This window comes from Malania oleifera, chromosome 3, assembly GCF_029873635.1.
Source record: "Malania oleifera isolate guangnan ecotype guangnan chromosome 3, ASM2987363v1, whole genome shotgun sequence".
Classification (NCBI taxonomy): domain Eukaryota; kingdom Viridiplantae; phylum Streptophyta; class Magnoliopsida; order Santalales; family Ximeniaceae; genus Malania; species Malania oleifera.
The window spans coordinates 68,676,681-68,700,555 of NC_080419.1; the positions used below are offsets into that span (position 1 = coordinate 68,676,681).

Genomic DNA, 23,875 nt, shown 5'->3' on the forward strand with positions numbered 1-23,875 from the left:
GTAGAATAGAAAGGGTTTTTTGGAAGATTGAAGAGAGAAATCATATTTCTCTCATCCATTCCTATTTGAGTGGGTGTGTACAGAAATGAGAATACCGTTCACTTGATCTACAAATGGTTTTTTCAACAATAAGGTTAGTGCCTAACCCTCTATTCTATTCATTTTCAAATAATTAATTTGAGTATATATGAAAAATCATGTTGGCATGTTTTGAAATGTACAAGTTTGATTCACCATGATTTTTCCATTTCCATACATAGATCATACATGCTAGGGGTACTAGAGTATCTTTATACTTTGATTGCATGGAAAGAGCATGATTTAGGGTTCAAAAATTCATGTTTTTCAAAATTTTGCATGTAGACGGTCGACTGGCATGCAAGCACAGTCGACCACCCCCTTGACATTTTGAAAAAGTGGTCGTTGGGCTACCAGATGATTGATTGCCCCTCTCCAAATGGTCGACCGCCAGATCTGAAAGTGCATATTTTTGCACTTTTTCATGGTTTTCTTCCGAATTTCAAGTCTTTTTGACTCTAAATACTCATTAGACTGTGATTAGTCAAAGTCTGGATGCTGATTTACTAAAGGTTTTCATGGTTTTTCCATAAAAGGCCGAGTTTTCACTTTCAAAAATGATTTCAAATGAATTTTTGAAAGGCTTGCAAGTTTTGCAGAGTTTCAAACCAAATTTTGGGGTCATACATCCATGATGTGGCTTTTGGATGTTCTCTATAACTTTTCTAATCAAATTTCAAGGTGGGTTTGTGGTTATTTCACAAAAAATCCACACTTTTTCAAGTTTAAACAAGCAAAACAACATTTTTCGAAGCAATCACCCATGAAGTGGCTTGAGGGTGGAAAAATGAGTTTTCTTAAAGCTTAACTTGATTTTAATATATATTTTTCAGAATTTTCATTGAAAAGTCAGTTTTCTAATAAAAAAATAAATGGTTTTTCAACATAGACTTCAATTGGTTTCAAGGGATTCAAGTGATTTCAAGTGTTTTTTAAAAATTATTTTTGAAAATGTTTTGGTGAACTAAATGTGGCTGGTTCCTCTAAGGAGACTATGTAGGCAATCTACTCGGTAAATTTGACCATAACTTTTAAAACTAAGTGTTCCCTTCTTTCTTCTTCTTTCCTTTCTTTGTTTTGTGAGCATTGTTCGAAGTCTTTGAAAAGGTACCTAAAGTACGAAACTTTCCATGGGGAAAATGCCTTTCCATAAACTATGGAAACCTTTTCAAAAGGGGTTAAGGGCCAGAAGTTTGATTTTCAAAAAATAAATAAATGAAGGAAATTTATGGTAAGCTGTCGACCGCCCTTTGCAGGCAGTCAACTGACAGATACTATAAAGTTGTTTTTTTTTACTAATTTTCAACATTTTTCTCAAAATTTGAACTTCAAAATGGGAGACACACACACTCACATAGGGTAAGTGTAATAACCATTCTTAGAATGAGTGTTTTAGCATGCTAGATCTTTTAAACCTCAATAAAGGAGGTTTAAAAGTACAAAGGTACTCTCAAACCAAATCTGTTTTAAAAAAGATTTTACTTTGTTTAACCTTTTCAAAAACTAAAATAATGTGGCAGCTCCGTTTTATAAATAAAAAGGTAAGTAAGGGAACCAATTGTTTAATTCATTTTACTTATTAATTTTTGTTGGTGATCAAAGTGTTGGCAACCAAAATGGGCTATCCAAACCCAGTGACGGCAGCGAGGAATGGTACATTGAGAAGATGAGATGAAATCTACTTGTTCATTAAGCAATTATGTAGCTAGTCCACATATGAATAAATCAGCACTGTCGAACTTGGAAAGACATAAAAAGGAATTGCAATCATCTTGTGACACTTTATGAAAAAGAAATTCCACAATAAACATAACACTCCTTACGTTTAAGGGGCTGTAGTGCGTTAGAGGAGAAAGGCATGGTCCTTTGGGCTCTCCTTGCTGGATGTGGGGTATTTGGGGAGAGAAGTACATGAGAAATTTTGATGGAACGAGTGGTGTGCTCTTAAATGAAAATGTTTTCCTAATTTCTTTTGTATAGTTGGTTTTTTAGGGCTATATAGCATAAATAATTCTTTATAAGAAATTTCAGATTCTATAGTCGTTTTTGAGTAAGTGGTTCTTTTGTTGCTTAGCTTCTCATTTTCTGTAGTTCCACTTCCTTGGTGCCCCTTTAAATGCATTTTTTTTCACTTGCAAAAAATTATTCTGTAATGCTAGGGAAAGTGCCTTTTAGAGTGTTGTCAATCATGATTAGAATGACAGCATGCTCATAGCCCAAAATTATTTGGTATTTTGGCCTGAAGTATATGAGGTTTTTTGACAAGTCTCCCTAAATTCTTGAGTCAGTTGGATTTATGCCCTTTAATTATTAATTTGTGCAACCCCCGGCCTGAAATATATGTATATAACCCTCAGTTCAATGTGCCACCGAGCTCAAAACAAAACCTTTGAAATGATAAATCTAGCCCTACCTATGAAATGCTAGTGTAATAAAATAAGTCTTTTAATGTATCCCTTTTATTCTGATTGCTACAATTTCAACCCTTGATGTTCAGATATTTTTGTTCCTTTCCAATTGGCTGCAAAGCATATTTCAGTTATATCCTCTTTATCTTTAATTGCTAACTGTTGCTTTGAATTGCTCATAGAAAAGGGGTCATGCCATTACACTACAGTGTAGTTAAAGCACATTTCAGTTATATCTACTTCACCCATAATTCCTTAGCATTTCTTCTAACTGCCTTTTGTGAAATTGTCAGGGATCTATGTTGTTACAAGCGATCTTTTTGCTCCTACTTATACCTCAGGCGACCACAATCTTCTTACCTGGTTGACTGCAAATATATTGACCCAGCAAAGCCATCCATTCTCTAAACCTAAACAATATGTGAAACAGCTGATTAAATAATGCAATTGAATAACACCCTACCTTATTTGATGAAATAGTGAGAACTATATTCATGAAAGGAATATGACATAAAGAGGATTACAGGTTGAGTTCAACCATAAAAATCAGTAGTTTCAAACTGGAAAAAAAATAAAAAATAGAGATAAAAAAAAAAAATTTAGGTATCACGTGTCATCTTTTATAGCTTTAAGAAAAATTGCTAGTAGAAAAATGTCACAACTCAAGCCCATCGGTGTAATATGGGAACATCAAGAAAACTCAATAATCTTACCGCACTCGACTTATTTATGTTCTTTTGATATGGATTGAGTGTTGTGTCTTAATAGGGTTTTCAAACTCAGTCTGGACTGGCCCGTGGGTCATACCTGAGCTGGTTACATGGCTTGCCCAGATCACTACACAAACCTGGAAATTAAGTAAACTGATGTTAACCTGGATTTCAGCCAAACTCAAAGAGGTTAACTTGGCCAACGTGGGGTGACATAGTGATTTGCACAAAACGATTTAATGTAAATGTATTTATATTATAAATGTTTAAGTAAATGAATATAGCTGTGGATTAAGAAGTTTGGATTTCCAAATTTATTTGTAAAAGTTTTGTTGAGTAAATAATTATAAATAATAATTTAATCTCGAAAAATTATATAAAATGTTTAACATAGGCTTTTTTGGGATAAAAAAAAAAATTGTGTTAATGAGAATAAATTACAATCTAAAAAAATGAGGAGTTTTAAGACATTGTGTCTTAGGTTATAAGGAAGTGAGACCGTCAAGTCATATTTTCCTTTTTGCTATTTTGTAAGGATAAAGTTGTCTTTTAAGGCTTTGCATTTCAGCATTGGTGATAATTTTCTGAGGTAAGGTTGGACATGACTTTGATCACAAGAAATAAGGGGTTAAATTGCTGCTTCCTCAATTATTAAAGGGGACCTTTTATCATAGGCCCAAAATATTAGAAGTCTGAGTTTACAAGATTATAGTTTTTAAGACTCTAACCTTCCCTCATGTGGGTAGGAAAATCAGGATTTGTCAATTGCAGTCAGTGCTCGTTGACAGAGTACACAAAATTTCTCTCTAATTGTGTGGAGAATGGTAATATATCTGTTAAGGATAGTGTGCTGCAGTTTGATTATTGAACAAAGATGATGAAGCTGGTGACAGAGGAAGGTCCACCAATGAGTAAAGAGAAAAAGGAATGTTTGCATATTGCTGATCTCAGACTCCTTGTTCTACTATTTATTTTTTCCACATTTTTTTCCCCAATGGAAATCTGATAATTTCAGATTTTTCCTTAACACCATGCCTGTCACAGCCAGTTCTAGCATCTCCTATTTAGTGCATATCATTAAAAATTGCTGATGATAGCATTATATTTCTTCATTATAACATTCTTTTTGATCATCCAATTCATCCCACTTGAGCTATGAGGATGCTACTGAATCACCATACAATTAGCACAATATCTGTTTCCACCGTGTTAGCTGTACTGGAATCACCAATGTGGGCCGGTTGTTTGAAATTATATTGATGGTTTGGCATTTGACTTGTTGACAATGAGGTATGCGTTAAATGTTGCTCACTTGATATTAATTTGGCTATTTAAGACAATATGGTTGACAACTAAGTAGCTAGATTTTTGAATTGGCACTTCTGGGGATATTATGTCCGTTGCTTGAACTATGTATATATTCCTAATGTTAATAATGCATTTTTTTTTTCACATTCGAGTTTGTATAGTTTTTCCTAATACAGTCCTGCCTTTTGACTATCCTGTTTGCAGTTGATATTATTTCAGCTATTGAGTTCGATAAAACTGGAGACCATCTTGCGACTGGTGATCGTGGGGGTCGAGTCGTTTTATTTGAAAGAATTGATGCCAGGGATGTAAGTTGGTTATACTCAAGGTCTTAATATTTGATTTCAACTCAAATTTTGAAGCTCCAAAAGTACAGAAATTTCGACGGAAATTTCGATTTCGATTTGAAAAAATAATGGAAATAAATAGTAAAGCACGGAATTCTTTTATAAAGCTTTAGAAATGATTAATAGACATAACAATGTAAGTTTTAGGACTAATATATTACAAGTAAATACATCTATGCTGTCTATGAGGTGGAGAAATTGTAATATAATATGTGCATAAAACATATTTGTAAGATTATGTCCATTAAACATATTTAGTGAATTAGTTATTACAAATGAAATTCATAAATCATTTAAATGTTATTTATTATACAAATAATGATAATTTATACATGAATGATTAAATAAAATGTTGTTGTAAGTTTACTTTTTCATAAATTTCCAAAGCACTTGTAATAATCTTTTGTTTTGATAAAAATAAATAAAATAAATTAAGAGAGAAATTTCTCTTCACTCCTAAATCTCTCATTTGCATTATGGGGAAATTTCATGGCATCGTTCAAATTTCGACAAGTTTCATTAAAATTTTGAGATTTTGATAAATTTCGGATGAATTGTTGAAATTTCGACAAAAATTATGCAAGACGGAAATTGACTGCCATTTCGATTTCGAGGGTGACGGAAGCCGGAAATTTCGACTATTTCGTGGAAATTTAAGACCATGGTTATACTATTTCTTTTGATTAAGTTCTGTGTGTGTGTGTGTTTTTTTTTTTTTTTTTTTTTTTGAGGGGGGGGGGGGGTTGGTGCATTGTGATAACATTGTTTTACAATGTGAACGTTTAAACATGTAGCAGGGTGGGCATAGAAGAGACTTGGAGAGAAGGGATTATTCAGTTAGTAGGCATCCTGAGTTCCGTTACAAGACTGAGTTTCAGAGCCATGAACCCGAGGTATTTACTTTTCTTTTTCTTTTATTTTTTCTTACTGATGAATAATTTTTGCTTCAGTTGTCTGATATTTCTCATTATTGTACTCCGGATTTAAGGTTGTTCCACATTTCTATGTTTTGAGTTCAGTTTGACTATCTCAAGAGCTTAGAAATTGAGGAGAAGATCAACAAGATTAGATGGTGCCAGACAGCCAATAGTGCCTTGTTTCTTCTCTCCACCAATGACAAAACCATTAAATTTTGGAAGGTATACGAATCTATACACTTTTAAACTATCTGAGTTTTCTAGTGAACGCTTTTTATCATATCTGCAGCATTCTTTATTTTTATTTTTTTTGCCAAAAAAAAAAATCTGTGTTCTCTTTTACGAAAGTGCTCCATAGTAATGTTTGTCTATGTATTACTGCATACATGATGGGCAGATAACAAATTGCAATGCTAGTGTCACCCAACCTTCTATGCTCTTATTTTGAATAGATTCATGAAAATGTCTCCTAAATGTTAATGTTGTAAATATGAATGATTTTTGTTTGGTTGCTATATGGCATATCAAGTAATATTACATACTTTGTATTATTGTTGTTGTCATCATCAATTGGACATAATCATCATTTTTGAGGTTTTATGGTTATATCAGCTCTGCATAATTGCGGTGTATAAGCATTATAAATGCTTGTCTGGTTGAGTGAATTAGGCATTGCATGGCATTTTGTGTGAGGAGAGCTTATAGCTTTATGTTCTTTTATTAGTGTTGTTTTTGTGGGATCCTACATGATTTGTTGATTGGTGATTCATGAGATGCTATATATATATATATATATATATATATATATATATATATATATTTTTTTTCTTTTTCTTTTTTGTTTTTCACAATTATATACTTTGTGTGTAAAGGAAGAGATGCGTATCTATATCATAACATTAGTTAAGAAATAATCACAATGGAAGGAGGATAAGAAATCCTCCTAGAAAGAATGCAGATACATATTTTTTTGATAACTCAGAACTCCAACCTTGGCAAGCCCTTTGGACCCTCCCAGGTGGCACCAAACCGGGGGGGATGAAAACATTGCCGTCCACCCATTAGAAAGAATGCAGGTATAACATAAAATTTTTAAAATTGTGATCTCATGCAGGACATGTTTGATATAGGTATGAGCTGTCATTGCCATGGTAACTGCCCCTAAGTATCTGTGCTGCTGAAGATGTACTCATTTGTTCTGTTGCTGATAATCTGTATTTAGTGATGTTTTGGGATTGGTTGGAATTGTTGTATTGAAATAATTCACTGTTGACTCTTCTTGGACACTTGATGATGTGGGCTTGTTTCTTGTGTCTGCCTGTGTTTGGGTGTGTTGTATTTTGTGTTTTTTTTTTTTGCCCCTACTTGACCACTATTTTGGGGGACATAATAGTATATCATTATATCTTTAGTGTGTTACTGGAATTTGTTGAGGTTTTGGATCGGTTTACTAGCTTTCCTGACTGACTTGATGTCACAGTGGATTGCTTATTTCTTCTTGTGGATCAGAGAAAGGTTTGTCACTAGAGCTAGCACGGCATTCCAATTTTTGTAGGATGGGAGTTTGACTTGGTAGTGCGGAGTGTACATGGTTGGGTTGTGCAATTTAAGTACAGAATCAGTTCTCTATTTATACTTTGATCTGTTGCTTGGTTTGTGTAGGTACCTTATTTAGGGATTTGTTTGGTGCTTTTGGATCTAGTGATGGATGTCATTTGGCGCCAATCAGGGTTTGCCGTGAGAACTGTTGCAAGGCAGGAGGATGGCTATTTTGCTATTTCCTGAGCCAGCTGGAAAGTTGGAAATTTCCTGGGCCATCTGTCAGATGCTAATACACTTTTCATCTCGGTTATCATTGTCATGAATTTTTAGCTTTCCTTTTCTTTGAATATTTGGGAATTCGACATCCTATCTTGTTCTGTTGAATATCTTGCTTTATCTTGTTTAAATTTATCATACTAATAAATGAATAGTTGAACATATTGTAGTTCTTGTACTTTTTTAATTTGTGAGAAAATTACAGTCAAAGTAACAGCCAGATGCATGGGGCACACAGTGGATAACTATGTATTTACTGCACACTAGTATAAAACTATCACATTTTATGATAAATTTTTGGAAATATTGTGATTCAGAAATGCCCAAAAGCTGAAGGTTGTTCTTGTTGCTTCTTCCTTAATGTTGAACAGGTTCAAGAGAAGAAGGTCAAGAAAGTGTGTGACATGAATTTGGAACCTTCAGCATCTTTGAGCAATGGTTCTGTTGCAAGTTCATGCACATCATCAAGCTCTAAGGCGTATGTTGCGAACGGAGGGTGTATTGAAAGACCCCTAAATTATTTGAGCAATGACTTTTCATTCCCATTTGGAGGCATCCCATCCTTACATTTGCCTGTGGTAGTTGTACTTAAGCTAATCTACTTATATTTTGGCAGCTATTACATCCAGTGTAGGAAAAGAATTAGTTTTGAATATATGTACCATATAAGTTGTCCCTAATGTTTGCAGCAGTTGAATTATGCTATTATTTCTTTCATCTCAATCACGGTATTCTTCTTAAACTTCCATGAAATTGTCAAAAATTTCCGTAGAAATTTCTGCTTTCCACCACCCTCAAAATTGAAATGGCACTCAATTTCCGTTCTATAAATTTTCTTTAGAAATTTTCTTGAATCACCCAAAATTTATTGAGATCTTGAAATTTTAGTGAAATTGTTGAAATAATATTAACTTTGATATCAGCTAGAACATTTTTTTACTTAAACCATTTACGTCTAAATTTTCTTTATGTATAAGAAATAATATTAACTTGTTTATAAATTTCACTTACATTAATTGAATATGTTTAATATAATTATTATATTATAGCTATTGCACCGTAGACGACACAAATATGTCCATTATGTATTTAATTTTGAATATTTTAGTTGCAAATCTGGCATTATTATTTCTATTAATAGTTTCTTAAGTTTCATGAAAGAATTCCATGCTTTACCACATATTTCCATCAATTTTAAAATTGAAATGAAATTGACATTGACAGCAGAATACCCCTCGAAATTCCCATATTTTGAAACCTTTTTTTTTTTGGAATTGAAATTTAAGATATTAATCACAAGAGCATGTAGGTGACTCTGTTAAATCTTTTTTATCATTGAATATGCACATATATGATTCAGCAGCTTCTTATATGAGCCTGGCACTTACAATCGATGCATTTGCAATACTCAGGTTACAAGTCAGGAGACGAGCCTTGTGGCCAGATGTCGAAGGATATATGCTCATGCTCATGATTATCATATAAATTCCATTTCAAATAACAGGTGCCTTATGGTTTTTTATTGAGCAATTATTTCTACTTTTCTTTTTATTTGGCTCCATTTTTATGGTATATAATGTGCCAGATATTTCAGTTGATTTGCATGTTTGTGTTTAGCCTTTGCAATTACAGCTGGAGTTGCACTGTCTATTACTCTTTTTTGTTAATTTTGAGGAGTTGTGGTGTCTGTTCCATCATGCTGACTCACTGTCTTCAAAATGAAATTTGTACTCCTACTCTCTCCTTGTGCCAATTTTTTTGTAAAAATAAAAAATTGAGGAAATTATAGGAACTCCCTCTATGGTTTGACTCAAAGACTATGTGGTATCCTGTGGTCTCATCACTAGAACTAAACCCCCTTGGGTTTTTCAAAACTGTGTAAAATCATGACATGTTAATCTCTATTAACAAAAGGAGCTAGAATGACCAAAATATCCATTTAATCAACGAGTTAAATCAGGATATTAGTTTATTTGATTCACATTCATACAAAGTTCGAGGGTTGTTCCCTCCCAGCCTGTGACAAGCACACCAAACCAATGCTCTGGATAGCTGGCTAGCTGCCTATGAGCATGTTAGCAACAGCTAGTCCAGCACCATGCTGGCAGCCTGCGCCTTTAATATGACCCACACTATGTCCTTGATTTATGACGACCTCCTTTTCATGGATATGGACGATAATGATCTTCCTTGAGGGAATCCTTCCAACCAGTGTCTTTGCCAAAGATTTGTGCATCTCTCATTTGAGCATGTCAATATGCACCAAACCCCCTCCAGATACAAAACGAAGTCCCTGAGGTGATACCCAAGTCAATTTAATTTCAAGAGGAAAAAAAATCATAAAGAGACCTCTAAATCGAAATTTATTAGTTGAATCAAGCCAAAAAATAATCAAGCTTACCTGGATTACCGGCTCTGATTCTTATCGCAGTCCATTTGCCAGACAGTACTCTGATTGTTTACCTCTTGATTGGGTTGACTTGATTGAACTTCTTGTCAGACTATAATTCCCAGTTTTACAGAAGAAATTGTTTCTGTGGAGATGGATCAGGTGGTTTTTGGGGTTATCATCCCTTTATCTTGCAACACTATTTGCACTGTAGAATCATATTTAGGCCAACAAAGGCTATGGTTCCCAAATTTTCCATCTGCATGGGTGTATGGCTGTACTTGACCAGTAGATTTCTACGAAATTCATTAGCAAAAAGTGAAAACTCCTTTATGTTGATTGTTGAAGAAATGAGCTTGGAGTAGAGTGAACTTTTGCTTCACAAGGGTCATATTAGCCAACAAAGGCTATGGTTCCCAAATTTTCCATCTGCATGGCTGTATGGCTGTACTTGACCAGTAGATTTCTATGAAATTCATTAGCGAAAAGTGAAAACTCCTTTATGTTGATTGTTGAAGAAATGAGCTTGGAGTTGAGTGAACTTCTGCTTCACAAGGGTCATATTAGTAATACCCACTACCACTCTGCTTCCATTAATGCAAATAGCATAGGAATTAACTCAGTGCCAATTAGGAAAAGCAGGGAATAGCCAAATTTTAATGGGACTTTTACTGACTATATATATGTATTTTTTTTTTTTTTGGGGATTGAGGATTTGGAAGGAGTCTGAAATTTGTCGTCACCCATGTGGCATTTTGTGGTGGTGGTGGCAGCATGGTTTGGGTCATGGTGTTGGAGAGAGTGACGAAGTAATGTAGGGTGGTGGTGGTGATGGCATTGTCAATTGCAGTGAGCAAGTCCATGATTTGTGAAGCGGTGACCAAGTAGTTGCCAATGGAGTGGTGGGAGTTAGGAGGGTATTGGAGGTGTGATCCAGGGTGATGAGGAACTGCTTAAGGTGAGTAGGAGTTAAGCCTTGGAGTTTGTGTGGATATTAATCCAATCAATTAATGTTTTAATATGTTTAATTGATTTTGCTGATATTTTGGCCTCTTAGGCTCCTTTTTTTTTTTTGATGACCCAGAACTCCAACGTCAGCACAAACCGAGGCAATGAAAACATTGCTGCGCATCCACTGACATATCTTTGGTAATTCACTAGACAAACCACAAGTGGGGCATCGAATGTGGGACTTTGAGGTCACCAATTCCCAACTTCGCCCTTACCACTTGAGCAAACCCAGCTAATGGTCTTAGGGCCCTTCTGTTAACAGACATTAACAGGGTTTAAGATTTTGCATTGTTTGGAGCACGAGGGGAGGGGGGTTGGGGCAGGGGCAAAGTACCTTCTTGATTTTGAGTCAAACAAATTCTTTGCAATTTTGTTCTAAAGGATTGTTTTTTTGACATTATTGGTTAAATTCTTGTTGCTTGGTTCGACAAGTTTATGGTTATTTCTTTTAATAAAAGTTGAATATTTTTCTTTTTGTTATTTTAATGTTGGAAAGGTGGAACAATAATGTCTGGTTTAGCATTATTAATTAAAATTGATGGAGATATTGCATGTTGTTTGTGGGGAATTATTAATTACGTACTAGCTACTAGGTTGAGTGGGTGTTGAACTTGTAGGAAAGTAGGACATTTTTTCACAGTTCCTGCCATTTTGTTGTCCTTTTCTTCATATAAATTTGTTTTTTCCAAATTTTTGGGTACTGATTTGTTTGGTTGTCACATGTACTTGATCAGCAACATTACATTTTTCTTTTGCTATTAAGATGGCAATTTGACTTTATTGTTGGTGGCTGATGCTTTCCTGAAGCAAAAGGTACTCATTACCATTGATCTAGATGACGATCAAATGATTTATTTTCAATGCGGGATGATTGTACAATTATTCCAGAATACATGAGGGATTTGCAACTTTTTTTGTGTATTCAACTTATGTTTTGATCATATCTTCAAAATTATTGGTGAAGTCATTAACTGTTCCTAGTCGTGCCATATTATAGAAATAGAACACTATTGTTGTTATTCCCTGGAATTACATGCTGCTGAATGTTCTCTATCTAAAGTTCCTCTGCCTGGCAGCTGTCTTTTCTTCAACATAGGGATAGTTTTTGGGCTTCCAGCTTTGTTGCGCCCATCTCCGAAGAAGAAGGAAAAAAATAGTCTCTAATCCAATATGTCTGCTCAGATGGAATGGTGGTTTGCACATGCCATTGTGTGTTTATCCTCCGTCTCTTGCAGAGTTGTAGTTTAGTCATGACATGTTTCAAATTTTTGAGAATGCAAGTGTGCTTCATCTATTCTAAACATTCTTCTATTCAGATTCACTTCTTTTATGAGGGAAATTATATGCCATGTTCATTCTTTCTTGTTACATAGTTATCTTGTAGAGTTTTCTAGTTCTTTTGAAGTTCATAAATTCTATAATAGTATATTAAAATGTGTCATGGTCTGATCACTGAATTTATATTTTTTCAACGTATTATTTAAAGTGATTGAGAAATAATATGATGTGAAATTGAGGTCTAATCACCTTTGTATATAATTTACATTTATTGCTGCCTAGGTGTCTTCTCTGAATTCATTGTCTTCATGTATAATTTAATATTATTTTACTCTTCCTTTTTTATAGTGATGGTGAAACTTTTATCTCGGCTGATGATCTGCGAATAAATCTTTGGAACCTGGAAATCAGCAATCAAAGTTTCAATATAGTTGATGTGAAGCCTGCAAACATGGAGGATCTAACTGGTACAACCCTCAGCACTTTGGAAATTGTTTAAAAAAATAATCTTCGATTCAATAGATTAACTGGCATCCTTTATGCTATATTTGTTTTGCTTAGTAATTGCGCTTCTTATTTCTTTTTGGGGGTGGATATTCTTCCTCTCTTCTTTTTTCCTTTTCTTTTTGGAAGTGGAGCGGTTAATTATATTTGGAGGTGCTATTCCTCACTCTTCTATCAGTTGAATGATAAGAAATGCATATTATATAGTAACATTAAAGCTTGATATGCATTGTTGTTCAACAACCTAATAGCTTAAGCTTTGAGGTAAAGTGTTAATTTGGCATGGTAGCAGAGCTATGGTTGCCATTATGTCCTAGTCTCTTGGCTTTTGTCTTGTTGGCCGCATTTATTTTGTTGTACTTGAAAATTACCTTATTCCCTGTACGGGTGTTATTTATTCTTGGTTTAGCTCATGTGCAAATGGGCTGCACGTGTGGATTGATAAAGCTTGATTTACATTGTTGGTCCACTACTTAACAGCTTAAGCTTTTAGGTGAAGTGGTAATCTAACAAGCAATATTGTATAATGTCAATTATTTTGCTTCGCTGAAGTGCTATATTTTATGCTTGATTTACATATGGAGGTTTATGCTTGCAGAGGTGATAACTTCCGCTGAATTTCATCCTATACATTGCAATATGCTAGCATACAGTAGCTCAAAGGGCTCAATACGCCTAATTGATCTGCGACAATCTGCTTTATGTGACTCTCATTGCAAATTGTAAGTGATCTCTTGGTGTTTGTTAACATTTTTTGTTTTGTTTTGTTTTTCTGTGTTATTTTTTGTGTTTGGCAAGAAATGGGTGGCGGGGTGGCGGTGAGGAGTTTACATTTGCAAGTCTACATCAGTTGGCCCTCAAACCACAAAAAGTTGATACAAATTTATAACTTATATTATTTTGTGTGTTTTTCTTGTTTTATTTTGTTTTTATTTTTTTTTATGTTTTTGTCTTTTGAAACACAATCTTATTTAATGGTCCAGGTTTGAGGAACAGGAGGTTGCTGGTTCAAGATCATTCTTCACAGAGATAATTGCCTCAATTTCAGATATTAAGTTCGCAAAGGATGGAAGACACATACTTAGTCGAGATTACATGACTCTTAAGGTTCATATTTTGGTGAACTTTAAATTTAAGTTTGCAAAGCTTGTATGAACAATTTGTAGTGCATCTGATCTGGTTGTGGAATGTTGCTGCACATATTTTTGTCTCTATACTGTTAGAGATGTCAAAAAGAAGTTGATGGTTTGATGCTGGTTTTATTTGATTCTTAAATGATTTAATGGTTTTGATGCATTTGATTTATTGTTTAGTTTAAAATGGTAGTATTTTATGATTATAAATGCGGGCTGGAGCATACAAAAATTTGCAACAGAAAAATGAAGTTTCATATAGAATAGTGTATAAAGTGTTATTTCATATTTGATTTGTGTTGCAGTAATTATACATATATGCTTATTTATTTATTCATTTGTTTATTGTGTTACAAATTTTGAAATGTTATTTTTCTATTGCATAGTTTTGTGTATCCAACAAGTCACTTCAATTAAGAATTGTTGTTTCTTCATTTGTTTTTCCTTGGGGAGCTGTATTTAATGCATAGGCTTCTCTTCCATTGGCATTTTTTGGTCTAAAAGTGCCCTACTATTATTTTACAGGAATTCAGATAAAGAGCTTCCTGAGAATTATTTTTAAGGGGTAATATGTGTAGTTATTTTTTGCATTGGGTTGGATAAAAAGTGGAAAGTTATCAAAATGATTCTTAGGTTGTTGGGATGATGCCCAGGTTAATCATGATGTTGTGGGGGAACAAAATAGAGATAAGGGAATTAGCAATTACAAGGGTATGGACAATACAATATATCTTTGTCTGCCAACAGTGTAGGTGGGCGTTACTGGACAAAAGAGGGTTTTGAAAAGGATTTTAAGGGTATTGATTAAAAGCAATGGGGATATATGTTTGAGGATGAAAGAGATGTTGCTGGTGAGTTTGCATGCGATGAAAATATTTTATTAGATGTGTTGACATCGGATTCTGTCCAAGGGTACTGATGAATGGGAGTTGCATGGTGATCACCAAATAAGAAAACCTAAAGAAGAAAAAGAATTTAATTACAAGAAATGAATGATTGGAGAGCGGAGTTGCCACCTTTATTTTTTTTGAAGGGCAAACAAAGGAAAAACCCTAAATGATCTACGAGTCAAAGAATAGGGTTCAGGAGTACATTGGTGCATAGAGATGGTGGTTGACCAACCATTCTAAGGGAGATTGGTCAACCAACACTCCTATCGATACCTGTTCAAAGAATGGTTACTGCTGAGTAGATGTGTGTGCTTAAAATAAAAAAGAAGAAAAAGGTAGGAAAAATTCCCTTTTTGGTCATCTGATGAAAATTCATTGTCCAAGAATCTTCATGATAGGGTTAGAAATCCTAAGATACTCTTGTTTGAAAAAGGGTTGGCCTTAGGAAACCCAAAAAATTGAGAAATGTAGAGAAAATAGAAAATGGAGAAGATGAAAAGGGGTTTAATTTATTGAAATCAGTGATTGATAGTGATTGGAATTGGAATCTATGGACTAAAATCATATATTAATGATGATGTGTATTGAAATCCATTGATTGAAATTAGGGATTGATGTTAATTGTTGATTGAAATTAGGGATTAATGATGATGGGGATTGAAATCCGTTGATTGAAATCATGGATTAATGGTTATTAGGGTTGAAATCAGTCGATTGAAAAGTTATGGATTAATGATGATTGAGATTGAAATCAACAATTAATGATAATTGAGATTGAAATCCGTTGATTGAAATCAAGGAGTAATGATGATTTGGATCGAAATCTGCTGAAATCAAGGAGTAATGATGATTGGGATTGAATTTTTATTTGAAATCATTTAGAGAGGGGATGAATTAAAAGAGGGGATATTTGATTAGATGTGGAATCCAAAAGGTGGGAAAGTTTTTGAAAAAAATGGAAATCTTTTAAAAAGGGAACAATTTTTAAAAAAACAATAAGGGTTTCATCATCGGCCATTGAAAGGAAATAATTCGAAATCAATTTGAGGGAGGGTTAACTTTTTTAGAAAGATGGAGTTTTGAAAAAGACAAAATAGGGAATTCCAAAATTACCCTCATGCTTCAATTCCATTGGTGTAAGCACCTACTTCCACCCATATGAGCTTAAGGAAGAATACTTTCATAGAGCCTAGGGAGGGAGGAGAGAAAAACACCATATAGTGAGACTCTCTTGCCCATCCCATCATAAACCGGAGTGAAATCACAATGGCTACCTAGGAGATGCCTTATTTTCTAAGATGAACCAAAAGTGTAGTTAAAACTTCCATTTTTACACAATTAAAGTGTACAAGCATGATAACAAATCAAAATGCAAATAATATTATTAAGCATGTATGCCATCTATATTAAATGCAGGTAAAAGGGCCTGTCCTTTGATTTCAAAGCAAATCCATACTCTATTTTTTTTTCTCTAGATTTTCTATTTTTTGTTTATTTAGATTTTAAAAAAGTATTTTTCCATTTTTTTTTAGAATTTTAAAGATTTATTTGCATTTTTTTGTGTTCTTTAGCAATTTATTGCAATTAAGAAAATTAAATAAATAATATAAAAGAAGAAAACTTAATATATTTTCATAATAAAAAAAATAATAATAATAATAAAGACAATGGCAAGAATTTATTTATGTTCACAAAATTTGCCCATGGTCTTACATCCATCATAAAGACTCGTGCAAAAGTTTCTACGGTAGAAAGTACAATAAAGGAAACTAACAAAAAAGATTAGAAACTGTCTAAACATTTGCAAGAAAATAAATGGAGTAATAATAATTCTTATCATCCATCATAAAGACCCATGCAAAAATTTTCCTAATAAAAAGTAAAATAAAGGAAACTAACAAAAAATAGAAATCATCCAAACATTTGCAAGGAAAATAAAATCCAATATACATATCACAAAAATATAAAATAAAAAATAATACCAAGCTCGTTTTATTTCGTCTTTCTTTCTTTCTCTCTCCATAGATCTCTCTTTTACATATTCTTAGCTGACTACAACCATCATTTCTTCTACTGAAACCCCCCTACCATGCTTGAGTTCTTAGAATTCTTGTTGCGTATTCTTAGGCTGCTATTTTAGTTTGAAAAGAAAGAAAAAGAATTTTGCTCCAATAGTCATGCCTATTTCTCACCTAAGGCAAATAATGCAACCAAAGGACAAACCAACAACCCAATGGAGACCAATAATCACAATAAAAATTTAAAAAAAAACTAACAAAAATACAAGAGATGAAAAAATGGAGAAAATCCAAGACAATTAAAGTTGAGAAAGAATGTAACTTGATAGGAGAGGAAACTTAAGACTAAAGCTCCTTGTCTCTTTCTCCCTTCCAACCACAAGTGTATGTCTGCTCTCCTCTCCTTAGTGTTTCCCTCCTCTCTTGCAAGCATGTACCTTCCTTCCAAATGTCCCCCTAGCGTCCTATTTATAGATAGGGGGCTAGGTGCCATGGGCCGACTATTTTCACACCTTTGTGAAAGGACCTTGCGGCGCTAGCTAAAGCACTCTTGCTTAACTAGCCAGCCTATCGTTTACCACAATTCATGCACGAAACACTTTCATTGTCATTCAATCAAATATTAGCGAAAGCAGTAAACAATTATGAAAGCAGTGGCAAGAAAATTGTAAATATTAAAGCAACGTAATTTATTAACACCTCCATTAACATTGCGTGTTTAGCGAGGGAGGCAAGTAGGCTAAACTTGTTGACAATAGCTAGTGAGTTTTACAAGATTGATGAACACTCACCCTCCCCTAAAGAGCTTTATATGCAAATCTCATCTTGACACTAGGAAACATCAAAGTGACCGAGGAGTCATGCTGCCTTATTTGGCATACAGATAAACAACTAGTAGAAAATAAACCAACACTAGTATTTACATGATGGAAACCCATCCCAAATGCACGAGACAAGCGATCACATGCAAGCATAATGCCCTGAACAAGCTCGGCTTGTGACACTCCCCCACTTATGCGGCCGACATCCTCGTAGACTTTGACACTAGGTGCACTTCAACTTTGTCCACAAACGGTTGCATATCTTCTGTGGAAATCTAGGTGATTTCTTCATAAAGAAGGCCTTTCCACTTCACTAAGAACTCCCGCCGCTTCTTCCTTGAGGATATGAACTCTCTATCTGCAAGGATCTCTTCAACTTCACATATGTTAGGTTGCATTGTCTTCAACTCTGTTCTGTTTGACTGACTTCTAGTTGGATCGCTGGTGTCGGCATTGAATGGCTTGAGGTAGTTGACGTGGAACACTGGATGCACTTTCAACCAAATCGGAGGGTGGATTCTGTAAGAGGCCTTCCCGACTTTGGCCAAAATGGGGACTGGTCCTTCATATTTACGAAGTAGTCTCCTATCTCGTCCTCGTAGTGACCTGATATGTTCAGGATTGAGCTTAACAAGCACCAAGTCACCTAAGTTGAAGTGCTGTGGTATTCTCCCCTGATCTGGTCACTTCTTCATCGTTTTAGAAGCTTTCTCTAGATAGGCTTGGGCAATCTCTACATTCTATCTCCATTCTCTGGTGAAGATGTACGCCTAGGGACTCTTTCCTCTGCACGGCTCATCCACTGTGTGAGGTAACAACTATTGCTGGCTTGTAACAAGCTCAAAAGGGCTCTTGTTGGTTGTTGAGCTCTTTTGGGCATTGAAATAGAACTGAGCCACATCAAATAGTTGCACCCAATTCTTCTAGTTGTTGTTGACGAAATAGCGCAAGTACTTTTCTAGTAGCCCATTGAATCTCTCCGTCCATTTGTTTGTCTGTCGATGGTAACTCGAAGAGATTTCAAGTTGTGAACCTAGGATTTTGAAAAGTTTTGTCCAGAAGTTGTTGGTGAATCTTGAGTCTCGGTCACTAATAATGTCTTGGGAACACCCTAATATTTCAAAATTTTCTTAAAGAACAATTGTGTTGTCTCCTCTGCCGAACAGTACTTTGGTGCGGCTATGAACATACCGTACTTCGAAAACCTATCTACAACCACAAGTATAGGCAGGATCTCCCACTCTGGGTAGGTTGGTGATGAAGTCCAGTGAGACATTTTTCCACAGTTTGGATGGTACTGGTAGAGGTTCCAACAGCCGTGCAATCTTCCTATGCTCCACCTTGTCTTGTTGGAAAGTGAGACAAGTTCAGGTATAATGAACCACATAATCACGCATGTGCAGCCAATAATACCTCTCCTTCAGTAGTTTTGTCGTTGGAGTCATTCTCTTCAAATACCCCTCTACGAACTTTTTGTAGTAGTTGGTAAGGCCAAGAAAGGAACACAACTCCTTCACTGTTGTGGGGATCTTCCATTCTTGAATTGCCCTTACCTTCTCCATATACCTCCGGATATGACCTTGCTTAATCACATGGCCAAGGAATTTGATGCTTCGCTGAGCAGAAGAGCACTTCTCTTTCTTCACATACAGACTGTTCCCCCTTAGCTTGTTGAACACCTTGTAGATGCTCTTCATGTTTCCTCTGAAACAACATCAATGCTCCGAATGGTGCTTTGGAAGGGCGAACATATCCCGCTTCCAGCAACTCATCAAGTTGTTTCCTCCGCTCTACTAGCTCTGAAGGCGCCATCCGATATGACCCTTTAGCAGGTGGTTTCACTCCTGACAACAACTCGATCTCATGCTCCACATCCCGTCGTGGAGGCAAGTTGTGAGGCAACTTATCCGGAATCACCTCCTTGTACTCATCCAACACCGCTTGGATGGTCTTAGGCACTAGCTCTTTGCCTACTTCATCATCTACCACCACTGTGGCTAGATATGTCCGCTCACCCTTTCTCAATCCCTTCTTGAGTTGCATGGCTGAAAGGATCTTCCCATCTTCCCCTTTTGTAGTAACGGTTTGCACCATGCAAGGGTGATCTCCCATTAGACATATGGAACCAGCAGAAGGCATCAACACTACCGTCCCCCTTAGGAATTCCATTCCCACGATGACTGGGAAGTCATCCAATGGCACTGTTGTGAAATTTGCATGACCTTACCACTGTCCAAGCTTCACAATCACTTGCTTGGCTACTCCCAGAGTAAGTTAGGCTACATAATTAACTACTTTCATGCGTCCTGTATCCTTATCCAAGGATAAGTTGAGTCTCCATGCTTCTAGCTACGAAAAAAAAATTATGAGTAGCCTCGGTATCCACCATAGCGTGCAGGTACTCTTCCCATTGATCCTCAAGTCCACAAACATCAGTCCTTTTGTTTGTGTAACTTTTGGAACTTTCGCTTGCTTTTCCAATGCGCTCACCTGATGCATTGCACCTACCCTCGGGGTATCCTCCTCTTCCTCACACTTTCCACCTCTCGTCCCGAAGTGGAAGCTTGTAAGGCGTTGAGTAATCCCTTGTGTGGGCACTTAATAACTCTGTGAGGGTCTTGACACAAGTAGCATGAAATTTTACCCTTTCTATTGGGTGTGTTGAATCCTTGAGACGATGAAGCTTTCTTTGAAGTTGATGCCTTATAGTCTGCTCCCCCACTTCTGGGTTTGCCCTTCTTGAAAGACTTTCCACTGTTTCCCCCTCCGCCAAACTCTTTGGACGGAGCGGCGTTATCACCAGTGTAGTCAGTCAAGCGTTCCACGGCAACTTGTGTGGTAGACAAGTCTTGAAATCTTTGCCTATGAAGTTCTGTTTTTGCCCACAGTTTCAACTCCTTAAGAAAATAGAATAGCTTATCCTTTTCCGACATGTCCTTGATATCCAACATCAAAGCAGAAAATTGTTTCACGTATTCCCTGATTGACCTAGTATGCTTGAGGTCTCTCGGCTTTTTCTTAGCATTGTACTCAACATTCTCAGGAAAGAATTGGGCCTTGAGCTTTCTCTTCAAGTCTACCCAACTATCCACTACACAACGTCCATTTTCAATTTCATCGTACTTGGTACGGCATCACAGTTTGGCGTCACCAACCAAGTACATGGTCATAGTATCCACTTTCACCCATTCTGAGGCCGTCCTCATAGCGCGAAAGCATTGCTCCATATCAAAAAATAAGTTCTCCAACTCCTTGGCATTATGGGCACCCCCATACATCTCGAGTTATGGTATCTTGGTCTTGCTAACTCTTGGAATGTTGGAGTTTGCCATAGCAAGAACCATCAAATTCATCTTTGCATGCATATTAGCTATCCGCGATTGCAAAGTTTCCACATTATGTTGAAAATCCTTCGACATATCACCTATCAAACTTGCTTGATGCTTTTGTGATTCCATCATTTCATTAACAAGTCCCCTCAATTAGGCCATCTCCGTGGCCACATTGTTGGCTGTTATCTCAGCTTGTGCTTCCAGCACACCGATTCTCTCAGCATTGGTTGGTGCCATGGTCATTTACCAAAGCTTTCCCAATCCCACAATGGAGGTAACTAAATTCACATAGCAATTCACCAAGCTCTAATACCAGGTGTCACGGGCTGACTATTTTCATACCTTTGTGAAAGGATTGTGTGGCGCTAGCTAAAGCACTCTTGCTTAACTACCCACCCTATAGTTGACCACAATTCAATCACGAAACACTTTCATTATCATTCAATCAAATATCAGCGGAAGCAGTAAACAATTATGAAAGCAGTGGCAAGCAAGTAGTAAACATTGAAGCAACGTAATTCATTGACAACACCTCCATTAACATGGTGTGTTTAGCGAGGGAGGCAAGTAGGCTAAATTTGTTGACAATAGCTAGTGAGTTTTACAAGATTGATGAACACTCACCCTCCCCTAAAGAGCTTTATATGCAAATCTCATTCTAGAACTAGGAAACATCAAAGTGACTGAGGAGTCATATTGCCTTATTTGACATACAGAGAAACAACTAGTAGAAAATAAACCTACACTAGTATTTACATGATAGAATTCCATCCCAAACACACGAGACAAGCAGTCACAGGCACCCATAATGCCATGAACAAGCTCGGTTTGTGACGGGGCTTGAAATTAGATTTCCAATAGTGTCCTTGGGGATAAATTGATGGGAATAATGTGTTAGTGCAACAAATTTGGATAAGATGGGGTTATGGCTATCTGGTCCTTGAGGAAACGAAGTTCGTTTGTGATGCCAGAAAGGTGAAGAAAGACTAGGGGGAATTAGCTAGTTTGTGGTGTTCTGTGAATTATGATGGTAGGGGATTAAAGAAGGGGTTTCTAATAAGATCACACTAGTTTTTCCCTTTTTCCTTCATTTTTTTATTTTTATTTTTTTCCCTAAAGGATTTCTTGTCCTTTTTTAGTTTGTAACTCTTTTGTTCTTCCTTGAAAATTTTATTTTTCTATCCAAAAAAAAAAAAAAGGTTTCTTAGCTTCTCTTGGGTATTTGCTGGGCCTGCTGGGAGGAACTTTGGGTCTGGAGAGAGATGAATACCCTGTACAGAAAGGAAATAAGCCTCATGTCTGATCCCTTCCATCAATTTTTTGGGTTGTGTGAAGGAAAGGAAATAAAAGATTTTATGTTGGGGTAAGACAACTCTAATACTAAAGATGGGTGGCCAAGTCTTTATCTGTCTGTGTTTTTGGGATCAATGTACTCTTGCTGTCATTTGGCAGTGATTCCTGAGAAATTATTTTGTGTTGAATCTATAAACCCCATTGCAGAACTCTATTGATGTAGAAATTATACATTGTCATTTGTTGCTTTCTTTGCTGAGAAACCCATCCACCCTAAATCAGTAACACCCTGAATTCTGAATATATTCTGCACCCATAATCTGAAATCTCACTGCTGATCACCCTTTTATTGCCAACACCCTCTGTCACCAATTGATCCATTGCCAAACTTATTTACGAAATATGAATCTGTACCGACATTATCACCTGACTGACATATCATCTATGGAATGTTCTGGTCACATGTAATTGGATTTGAGAGGAATGTTCTTCACATGGCTGATTAAAGCAGGCAGGAAAATCTTTCAATTTGAGATGCCTGGTGACTGACTGCTATGAATTTGGGAGAGAACTGGAAGAAGGCTGTTCCTGTTATTGGGGGAAAATGACTTTTAAGTGCGTTTATAATCTCAACAAAATCAGAGTACCCATCTTTTAAGAAGTTTATATTTCCAAATAGTCATTTTTCTTTGATTTTTGGAAAATAAATTGGGGAAATCAGTATTGTCTTTGAGATTTCTGGATGGAGAAGAAGCATCAGGGTGGTGGCTTTTTTTCTTTAAAAGTTTTGTATGATTGTGAATGGTCACTCTCATGTTAATCAGCAGGCAGAGTTGTGGCCGAAGTGTTACATTCAATCTTGTGAAAGATGGAGAGACTACCACAGGTTTGGCTATACACCCAAATATGCTGCAATGCCAAAATTTTGAGCTGATTTTGGAGGGATGGGTGTTTCAGTGGGAACATTGGCTGGACTGTACAGGCTGAAGAAGAAAATGTCATGGGGAATTACAGTTGGCGAGAGAGAGAGAGAGATTCAGTGTAAGAATTGTGGCTACAATATCCCTTGAATTTTGAACAAGTTGGGCTAAAGGATAGCGAAATAAATGGGAAGGATGATACTGGCCGAGGACATCAGGTTATTGGAAGTCCAATTGGGTCTCATAGTCAGGAGGTAGGATGTGGGAAATAATTTGGGCAGATAAATGAGTGTAAGAGGAATTAGGTAGGGAAGTCGAACACTATGGAGGTGGAGGGTGCTGGACTGTCTGAAATTGGGCCTAATGGGAATAGCATAGGGTATTAGCTATTATTGTCTTGAAGGCTTCGTTTAAGTCAGCCCAACTGGTGCTGAATGGTCTTCTAGGAGTTGATTTGGAGGCTGGAAACAGAGATGGCTGAAATGAGCTTGGGTGATGAAATCAAAGCCCAACATGATTGAGACTTTGTTGGGGATAAAGATGAGAACTTCAGGTGAGAGGGTTTAAGGAGATTGATGTAGGCAATGCTGGAGAGGTTTGAATGGAGGAGGCTGAAGGGGATTAGCCTTTGGAGGGCCATGCAAAGCTGGTCATTGAAGATTTGCAATGTTATGGGAATCAAACCAAGAGAAGTAGAGAC

General features: G+C 36.2%; 1 protein-coding gene across 4 annotated transcripts in view; it reads left to right on the forward strand.

Annotated features, from left to right (window-relative positions):
* Window positions 1-23,875, forward strand: part of LOC131152023 (serine/threonine protein phosphatase 2A 55 kDa regulatory subunit B beta isoform-like) — a 45,371-nt gene that overhangs the window by 14,788 nt on the left and 6,708 nt on the right. The window contains exons 2-9 of one of the 4 annotated variants that reach the window (XM_058103593.1): window positions 4,709-4,812; window positions 5,646-5,744; window positions 5,871-5,990; window positions 7,958-8,167; window positions 8,999-9,090; window positions 12,613-12,731; window positions 13,367-13,490; window positions 13,752-13,875. In XM_058103593.1, the coding sequence (XP_057959576.1) occupies window positions 4,709-4,812; window positions 5,646-5,744; window positions 5,871-5,990; window positions 7,958-8,167; window positions 8,999-9,090; window positions 12,613-12,731; window positions 13,367-13,490; window positions 13,752-13,875 (992 nt within the window). The remainder of the gene's footprint in view (window positions 1-4,708; window positions 4,813-5,645; window positions 5,745-5,870; window positions 5,991-7,957; window positions 8,168-8,998; window positions 9,091-12,612; window positions 12,732-13,366; window positions 13,491-13,751; window positions 13,876-23,875) is intronic. The other 3 variants (XM_058103595.1, XM_058103596.1, XM_058103594.1) reach the window with 3 other exon arrangements.